Below are 10,155 nucleotides of genomic sequence, written 5' to 3'. Positions count from 1 at the left end.
GGTTACACCTGTTACAAGCATCTCGGACAGTGGAGTATATTTTAGACAATTTTGTAGTGAACTTTATGAATGACCTTGCATTGGATTAAGCCATAATGAGCACATATGGAGGAGGAATGGACCATAGCCAGAGCATGGTCCCATTGTTTGTCCGTAATAGTCATGCTCAGGTCACCAGCGGTCAAAATCGTTTTCACTTTTTTCAACCAGAGGTAAGACATTTGTGCGAAACTTGTCTGAGGCCCAGGTTATATAGGTCTCTCATCACATCCCGGTATACGGAGCGTTGTTCGACCACCTCGGGAGAGTAGTCCTCAAATATGTGAATCGGGGAACCCTTCTAGTTCAGCTTGCCCAGAAGCCTATGAGCCTCACGTATGACCAACTTCCGGACCTGAAATCTGTGGAATCGCATCACGACAGCACAGGGCTTTCCACCGGGGCCAGGGTGCGGTGTGCTCGGTCCAGTTCCGGGGCTGAGTCCAGTGTTTGTTTGCAGAGAACCTCAACTAGGAGCCGAGAGAAAAAAGCCGTCAGCTGAGCACCTTCAATGTTCTCCGGGAGGCCCACTATCCTTATATTATTTTTTATTATCTGTTATCCAGATCGGTGAGTTTAGCTTGTAGCCTAGCGTTCACCTCAGTCACTGCAGCTAGCTCGGCCTCCATGGTTTTCATGTCTTGGCTTGTGGTGTTGCTGGAGACATGTGGTGAATGTCTCCAGTGATGAGAGACGCTGTTGGTGATCCAATATAGTAGTCTGGAAATGATCTAGCCGCGCCTCGAGTTTGGAAAATGGCGTGTTGAATTTGGCTTGGAAAGACTTGAGCTCCGTCAAAAGCGAGGCCTTGTGGTCGGCTAACATAGCCGTTAGTACAGTTAGCACGGCGCTCAGTAGGGAATCACTTTTCTTCTGATCCTCTTTCTTCGATTTGCTGACCATCTTCTCATCGTGGCGAGATGCTGCTGAATATAGTTATGTATAAATGGCTAGTTGCAATGCTTTGGCTGGACTGCAAGGAAGGTTAAAACTGAAAAGGATGGGAGCGAGGGACAATGCGACCTACTCCATCGTATCACACACCGGAAGGCCCTGAAATCAAGTATTTTGACTAAGTGTCCTGATATGTTGATAATAATGTTGAAGTTCTCTGCTGATTATGATATTTCATATACCATGTCCAGTTAACACAGGCAAAACCAGAAGCTGTGGTTATAGTTTTACATTTTTTTTTTTTTTCCCCTCCATTTAACCCATTTTTAGTCAAGTTTCATGTGTGAGTTCCATAACTGGTGACGTAGCATAACACAGACTATTATAAGCTACAGTTTTATATTCCTCTGTCAAGACTTAAACAGAAGGAGCCTTGCTTTTGTGTTCTGCCCGTTATTTTGTGTCGACTTTACAATTTTAAGAGACTCTCCATTACATTTTTATTTTAAAAATAAACGGCTACAAAATTAAAATGTGCAGAGATCAAGGGCGGACTGGCCATCTGGCATACCGGGCACTTCCCCGGTGGGCCGATGTGCTTTTTGGGCCGACCGCCGACACTTTTTTTTTTTTACTTTTTTTTTGTCCGGCCCATAAAAGTGGTAGGCCTAGATCGGCAGCCCATTGTTTTTTTTTTAATTGACACTAACGCTGGCCCAAAAGTAAAAAATATCACATAGAGGTTTAATGTCCCTACACAAACACCCCCTACTTTCACAATGAAATGGACTAGTCCGTAACAGTGCACGGCGCGAAAGATAAACACACAGTGACAGGAGAACTTCTTGCTTACTCATTACATAGCGTTAGTAGTTTTAAGGAGTAGGAGTTGGTATACATATTCAGGGGAGCGCAAGGACGGGTGGTATTTGTGATCTTATGTGGTGGGCCGGTCTGGGCCAAAATGCCAGGGCCGATTTTTGGTCCCAGTCCATCCCTAGCAGAGATGCTGATGTTATTAATAAACTGTGGCAAACCTGATACAGTAACTGAAAAAACTGCACATAGAATGTAAACACAATAGAAGCTGATTCAATCATACCATACAATGCTCATTGCATCAGTAACAGCAGTTTAAATCATACTTGGCCAATATTAGTTAGTGCATGAAAGGCTTAGTAGGTTTAAAATGCAGGTCTTCACCTTCTGTAGCTTTGCTGCTACCTGTCATATCTGAATCATGTGCAGCCTTTAGCAGAGTAAACACTTTGATATGTGTTCTGGTCGAGAAATCTAAATGTGAATTGAATTGTTCTGAGTCTGCTTTGCTAGGCTGCTGTGCATCATTGTTGGTGCGAGTACGTTGCTTAGTGGCGAAAATGGGTAGTGTATTTTGTGACGTTATTGTTGTTAACTAGTGGATGAGTTTAGTTCCCACACATGTCAAATGGTGAAATACTGCTGTACGGCTGTTCTATACATGTCGGATCCTTGGAGAAATACATCCGTAAGTGTTCTTTTGGTTGTTGTACGCAGATATCATAATTAACACTTATGTGAATATGTATGCAATAATATAATAATTATTAAGATGTAATTTCATGTTAGCGTAGCTCATTCTTTTTCCTTGTGTAAGTTATGCTAGCGCTAGCTGCGTGTGTATATGCACAGGCTAATATGTGTGTGTATGAAAATTTGAAAGGAATATTTGGCTATTTAGTAATTATATTTTTGTTTGTATTCCTTAGTTTTACAAAAAGAAAACAATGCTTGGAGTGAACTCTTCAATAAATCTCCATCTTAAGTAGACGTCAAACCAACTTCATTCATTGCCTTGTTCTTCATCTGCCTAAGCATTGTTAGGACACAACTGCTAGGACAGAATAATATGAGGCAAGTGAGCAACTGTCACCTTGCAGCATGCATCTTTTCACCATAAAGCAGAGATGTGAGTTTGTGCAAGTATTGAGTCTATAAAGTGTGACGATACGTGTCTCTTGGAACATTGAGGTCTCTGTTGTGTGTGGTTATGATGCAGACAGCTGAAGGCTGTGCTTCCTCTGGTTCAGATCTCATCAATGATACAGATGCAGACAGCACTGTTTGTGACCACAGTGGCCAGGCTGTTCTCATGAACAAATCGCTCATAGCTATGAAAAGTAAAGCACTGTAATTCGTATGTTTTACACATATTTATTGCTGTATGTAACTGTATGTAACTCAGATTGGACAGATAGTCTAGCTAGCTGTCTGGATTTACCCTGCAGAGATCTGAGGAGCAGTTAACCATAGTCCTCAGAAATCCAGCTGAGTTTAGATGGCACTGTGCCGTTACTGCTTCACATCGGACACTAAAGTAGCTGAGTGTTCCCAGTTTATTTAAGCCTGGCTGCAGGGGATTAATGTTGCAAGCTACGTTAGCCTCTAGTATCTGTGTGCCTTTGTGTTACGAGCCTAGGTTAGCTTAGCCCATTGGACCATAACTGCTCCAGCAGTTAAATGAGCTTCTTTTGTCTATCTTTGGGCGCTATAAAGAACATGAGTCTCCACTTTTCTCTCTGATGCAGGCCTCCTGTTCCTTATTGTTGCTACATACAAACTCAGCCAATGACTAAACAATTGTTGAATTAAATAAAAAATGGTTCTTTTGCCTATCCAGCTGCTCAGACTGCAGTTGACACATCGCTACATACTGGTTGGGTCACTCACGTTGCTGTGGATGTGAGAAAACCACTCTGTCACGTTATATATCTTTATATCTTATCTTGCTTATGCTCTTAACCCCAGGTGTTTTTTCACAGTTAACAGGCCTCATGATCTTCACCTCGGTCGTGTTCACACCACACTGTGCCCTCTCTTCCTGTCAAACAAGTGCTGGGTACCTCTCTCCGTCTATCTAACTCTCAGTATAAGAGACTCTGCACAGTCTCCTCCTCCATCAAACACCAATTATCATCTTTTCTCTCAGATTAAGGTCACAAACACACTGTGTAAGAAAGAGACTTTGGGCCCTATTTTAACGATCTGAAACACAAGTATCAAACACCAAACACAAGTAGCTTTGTGGGCCTATCTCTGTTGCTATTATACCGACGGAATAAATGACTCATGCGCCCGACGCAAATCTAAAATGGGTTGGTCTGAAATAGCTACATTACTCATAGCTGTGGTTTGAGCGTAACGTGCAGTAAACCAGAATGTTACTTTACATTCCCTTTAAAAGCAGGCGTGCTTGTTCCATGGTGGATTGCTATTATAATGGCAGATTTGCTAGGCGCACGCTCTTAATACATCGATGGGCGCACGCCAGGAGCGGTTCACAGCCAAGGAGACCGACGTTTGCTATAGATTTTTCTTTTTGACAAAATGTAAATAAAGAAATGTCATAAAAACATACTTTCCGATGTTTTGGGCTCACTCTCACTGAATCACGAGGTTATGAATGCATGGTGATATTTTTGCAATGTAGTCTAACCTTAGACCAGGATGACCTCACTATAGACGATGCAGCTCTTCTGTCTCTCCTCTCCGTGCTGCTGCTGGGGCATTTGGGTTAAGTGGCATCGGCACATGTAGTTCAACATCACATCTCCTTAAGTCCTCTAATATTTCCTCATTTATGTCATCAACATATCCATGATTCATACATGTTGTGTAAAACAAGGTCATATTTGTCCTTGTATTTATGTATGGTTTGCAAAAATGGGAACTGCTGGGTCCGTGTGATGAGAGAAGTGTATGCGCGGTGTGCACACTACATTACGGCCAAGCATGCGCCCTTAAAATAGCATCTGAATAACGCGCCACTGTTTTCTGAAACTACAAAATAGCACTAGGGAACGTTTGCGCCGGAACACGCCTCCTCTTTTTGCTGAACCGCCCACAAGTTCATTCCCTAATTTACTGACGTGAGTCTGTGGAAGGAAAAGTCCGCTGTGCGTCGGGTGCAAAATAGGAATGATACATGCGTCGGTGTACAAAGTCAATTGCGCTGTGTGCAAGATAGGGCCCTTTGGCTGGAGAGTACAATAAAAAGTGGACAATTTGCATGAATATAATATAATCTTTATTATAAAATGAGATTTTTTTTTTACAGTGACAGCACTGAGGACTGCCAATAAAAAGAAAATAATGAAAGAAAATAGCATTCACTGCCTGCAGGTAACAAAGTGTCTAATAGCAACATCAGCATTGCTGCATCTTGTCATGCAGCTGATGGTAGAATTAGAGATGAGAATTGTTTGCTCTCAGAAATTAAACTATTTTCATCTTTTTAAATCAGAATCTCATGCAGTCGATTACCAAACCTCACTGAAATGATGTATTTATGGTGATTTGTATGAAGCAGTAATACTATAATAACAATACGTTCTATAAGTAACATTTGTACTGCACCTTTCTTTTTTTAACATTTATTAATTGGTATTTTAGAAAGCAAACATATTGCATACAAATTCTATAAAATATTACAGAAATACTTTTACAAAAACATTCATGTACACACACACAAACACAATAGGTCCTGTACTGTAGATAATCAGATTAGATAATAATCAAAGTACAAAGCTGCTCCACATACTTATTGACATCAGATCTCAGGTAGTTATCAGAGCTAAGTGTTAAGGGAGGAGCCAAGGGGATACAGTATGTGTTGACTAGCTTCTACTATATCAATGAAGGGTTGCCAAGTCCTACACAATGTTTCAACAGAACCACGCAATGTATATCTGAGTCTTTCCAATTTTAGGTGCTGCATAACATCTTTGATCAACATAGTGAAAGTGGGAGGTTGTGTCTTTTTCCAGTTCAATTTAATGTGGGTGCTAGAAGAGTTATGAATCTTGCTACCGAGAGAAGGGGTCCTGTAAGAGGACGGTCCTCTCCGGTAGTCCAGAAACAGTTTAACCGCGTGTCTCGGAATATTATAACACCTTTCTTACAAGTAATGCAGCAAGCAGTACTTTCCAATGAGGTGCATGACATTAACAGAAACAGCCTCCCTGAGACTTATGCTGCTTTGTATTATCTGAGGGGAAGTGGAACTACCGATGAAACACAGTGTCAGAGTTTAACAGAGACAAGTATAGAAAGAAAAGCGAGTAGTTAATTTTTTTTAAGTCAAATGTAAAACTGGATTGCTGCTGTGTCTCTGGAATTGTATTTCCCATACCAGCATAGACGCACTGCTGTCAAGTCAGCATTTACAAATCTTCTTTCTGTATTGATGTGGACTAATTACATATTTAAAAGAGATGACAATTCAAACTAGGAAGAAGGTTGCACATCTTTTGTCCTTTTGACAAAGTGATGTCAGTCCTCCTGTCCACCATCTGCAGATGAATATGATAAAGCATCAGTTTTATTCTGAACTCTTCTCTGGTTTCATCCTGAGTCTATCTAGTAGAAGCATACACAACATTGGACTCCACTTCTCTTGTTTTTCTTGTTTTTGGACGGAAAGCCACAGCTGCGTAGTTCAGCTCTTCAGAGGTCCGGTTCTGTCAAAGAGAATATTCACACTCACTTATCTTGACCAAAATAATGACTTGACACAATTTAAACTGATAAAAACAAATAAAAGTAAATGATAAAAGTTGATTCACCTCAGGCTGTTGTGGATTCTGTTCTTCATTGGCAGCTGAATGAAAGAGACAAAACGTCCAATCAGGTCACTGACAATCATTATTCATCATTACTTTACTCTTATTCTTTTTCGGCAAACATTTTTCTTTTAACATATTTACACAATTTTAGAGAATATAGTGAGGAAATAAAAATGGAACACAAGATAGAAAGAGTAGCTTTCAGGAAGTACCTTTCTGAAGTTTCCTGTTTTTAACAACCAGACCAATGATGATCATTAAGAGGAGAACAGTCAGAGCTCCCAGGATCAAACTCATCAGCTTTGCTGTTCCATCAGACTCTGCTGAAAGAAAGAGAATAGAATTACTCTGTTTTCATTTACTGGCTCAGGAACTGTGAGAACATTCAATCTTTTATGTTGAATCTTACTTTCAGACTTCCTGTCGTCGTCATGAGATTCATCGCTGCCTTTTAACAAAATAAAAGATACATTTACTTTTGATTATACTTTGAAATATTGTATCACTCTCTTATTCGGAATCTTTACAAATAGCCACAGGTGTTGTTTTTGGGCAATTAATAAATTAGCAAATATAGAAAGATGTTTATGACTGTTTTTCATTTACGGGCTTGAGAACTGTGAGAACATTAACCAAAGTTAGGATAGACAAATTGTTTTTATCTTAAAAGGACTAGCAGTCACTCTGCACAACTAAAGAAATGTGAAAGAGAATCTTACTTTCAGACTTCCTGTCAGCGTCATCATGAGAATCATCACTGCCTTTTAACAAAATCAAGATAAGTTCATGTCTGATTTTACCGTGAAAAATGGTATCACTCTCTTGTTTTAAAATGATAAAATGTGCTCTTTTTTTTGCCAATTATGATATTAGCATATATAAAAAGAAGAATACAGAACACAGGATTTTTATAATCTTACCTTTAACATTGAAATATATTGCGTTGAAATGAAAAGGTCCTCCGATGTAAAATCCACATAAATACAGTCCAGAGTCAGATACATCCACATGTTTGATTTGGAGAAAGAGAGTGGAGATGTTGGTACTCATGTTGAATCTTCCATTTTGAATTCCATCACTGTATAAAGTTTTTACTGTAGAGCTGAATATCGCAGAGATAAAGCTGGCCTTGGTTCTGTTGAACACTCTCAACCAGAGTGTTGGAGTGTCTCGGCTGGACCTGTTAGAACATGTGAGTGTGACTTCTCCACCCGGCCGACCCTCCACAGTCTCAGTGTGAGACTCAGAACCTGAGACAGAGATCCAGCCTGAAACAAACAGCAGAGACTTGTTATAGGAAGGTAAACAGTACCGCTTAATAAATATAATAAAAAGCAAATAAGTTTTAATGCTGGAAGTTATCAATTTGAGAGAAAAGTATTGTCAGTACTTACTGATGCTGCAGAGAATTAGAGCTGTTATCAGGCTCTGTTTCATGGTGGTGCGTATGATCACAGCTCTGTGATGTCTAACTGAGCTCCAGGAAGGCTGCTCTCTACTTCAGAGGTGGAGTCTTTGACAATATATGATCGCCTCAACAGATACCAGACCAAGTTATTCTTGAGGTTATTTCCTATTAAGTTACCAGAGTAATGTTCAAACCAATTGAAAACAATTTACATCAGATACATCGAGGACTTTATGTAAGACGGTCGAAACAAATCCACTAATACAAAATAAGATTCACATAACCTTGGTTGATCTCGACCATACAATGACTTTAGTAGACAGTCTGTATTTTAAACTGAACATTTTCACGCTCTGTAAGTGTAAGGATGGTGGCCAGTCTGGCTGTGGCCTACACACATTATTAAAATATGAAGGACAGACAACAGATTCTGTGGTTTTATGGATTTTATTGAGTCAAAGTTTAAAGCGGACAGGAAACAAATGTAACCGCAATGTTACTGAATCTTATAACGGTGTCTACAAGAGCTGCAAAGTTACAGTCACCACCAACCAAAATGAGATATAGACCAAAAGTATTACCACTTTAATTGTTATGTTTTGTGTGTTGTGGCTGTTGCTGAGTTAAAGTGACTCAGTAGTACATTGTTAAACTGTTTGATGCATGCATTAGAATGATCCATCCAGTAATAATGTATGATCATTTAACACTAATAGGCAGAGTAAAGCTATTATATCTGACTGTCCAACTGTTAATAGACACAGAGGCACTATGTGAAGATATAGCACGGCATGTGAGTTTAAAGAAGAGGGAAAACTTTGACACCTATTCACATCTAACACTTTTAAAACGCCATGATCGTCGTGTTATTTGATAAATAACGAGCGTGATTCACTGTTATCTAGCGTAACCTTTATTGTGTAGCAGCATTCAACGGCACGTTTTTATGTTTCTCCCTGTGTCCTCTCTCTAAAGGCCCCATATACAACTCCCATTAAATATTCCTACCCATATAACATTCAATAATATCACATCTCCCCTTTCTAGAGAACAAAGGGTAGACTGCCTTTGTCTCGCCAGAACTCAGAGGATTATTCTGCTTCTGTTTTGAAAGGTCTGTCCCTGTCTGCATCTTTTGAGTTTGAACAGTGAAAACTTAGACATTAGAGTAATTTTTACAACAAATATTGTGAAATTCTGTATTACTCTGTATTAAGCGCTCAAAACTGAATCTCCTAAACAAGAACATAATTCAACTCTTTTGTTTTCCACTTTTTGTTTGTTTTGTTTTATAGTTCACAAGTTGAGTCGTCCAGGTGGAACTATGGCTCTACCAGATCTAGTTCTGAATGTGGGAGTTCCTGCAGGTGAAAGTTGAGGTGTCACAGCAGGTGTCAAGGGGACCTGCTCAGGATTTGGCTCTGACACTTGTTGTGTTGGAGAACCTCTGTCACGTGTAGGTGTGTGTAAAGGTATCAGATCATGGCGGTTGCATCCCACCACTCCCTGAGGTAGATCCACTAAGTAGGACCTTGGAGTTGAGTGTTTCTGAAGCACAGTTCCTGGTGTCTTTGAGTCAGTTACCCATACTCGTTCTCCATGCGACAGGGCACTGAGAGCTTTGACACGATGACGCCTGTTGTAGTTGTCAGTATCTGACCTCCTCTTCTCTCTGTCACCCAAAGTGAAAGCTTTGCCGTCAGGCAGCACAGGGTCAAGCTGAGAGGGAAGGGTCGGCACCGTGGTGCGAAGACGTCTGCCCATAAGAAGCTGAGCTGGGCTGTATCCACTCTGCAGGGGTGTGTCTCTGTAGGCGAGTAGAGCCAGATAGGGGTCAGCTGCTTTTTTCAGGAGGTTTTTAACAGTCTGGGCGGCCCGCTCTGCTTCACCATTACTCTGCGGAAACCTCGGGCTGCTGATGACATGTCTGAATCCATACGAGGCTGCTAAGAAAACAAAGGCTTGTCCAGAAAACTGTGCCACGTTATCGGACATCAAAGTCTCAGGAATGCCATGCCTGGCAAAAATCGACTTGAGATGAACAATAACATCAGTGGACTTGTTGTGCGATAACTGTGCGATCTCAATGTACCTGGAGAAATAATCGACGACAAGCAGGTATGTTTTGCTCTCCAGGAGAAACAGGTCTGCCCCCTAAACTTTATCATGGTCTTTCTGGGCATTCTGATGGCATGAGAGGCTCTTTGTGAT

At 40.6% G+C, this 10,155-nt stretch overlaps 1 protein-coding gene across 1 annotated transcript in view; it reads right to left on the bottom strand.

Annotated features, from left to right (window-relative positions):
• LOC116042298 overlaps positions 1 to 8,325 on the bottom strand; it is a 28,923-nt gene extending 20,598 nt beyond the window's left edge. Inside the window, exons 1-6 of the mRNA XM_035994257.1 lie at positions 7,931 to 8,325; positions 7,457 to 7,804; positions 7,256 to 7,381; positions 6,946 to 6,984; positions 6,749 to 6,859; positions 6,537 to 6,571 (exon numbers count right to left, since the gene is read on the bottom strand). Coding sequence (XP_035850150.1) covers positions 6,537 to 6,571; positions 6,749 to 6,859; positions 6,946 to 6,984; positions 7,256 to 7,381; positions 7,457 to 7,804; positions 7,931 to 7,973 — 702 coding nt within the window. The 5' untranslated portion in view covers positions 7,974 to 8,325. The remainder of the gene's footprint in view (positions 1 to 6,536; positions 6,572 to 6,748; positions 6,860 to 6,945; positions 6,985 to 7,255; positions 7,382 to 7,456; positions 7,805 to 7,930) is intronic.
• Positions 8,326 to 10,155: the final 1,830 nt, after the last annotated feature.

This window comes from Sander lucioperca, chromosome 17 (genome assembly GCF_008315115.2).
Source record: "Sander lucioperca isolate FBNREF2018 chromosome 17, SLUC_FBN_1.2, whole genome shotgun sequence".
NCBI classification, from domain to species: domain Eukaryota; kingdom Metazoa; phylum Chordata; class Actinopteri; order Perciformes; family Percidae; genus Sander; species Sander lucioperca.
This window is presented reverse-complemented; position numbering and strand designations above follow the sequence as displayed.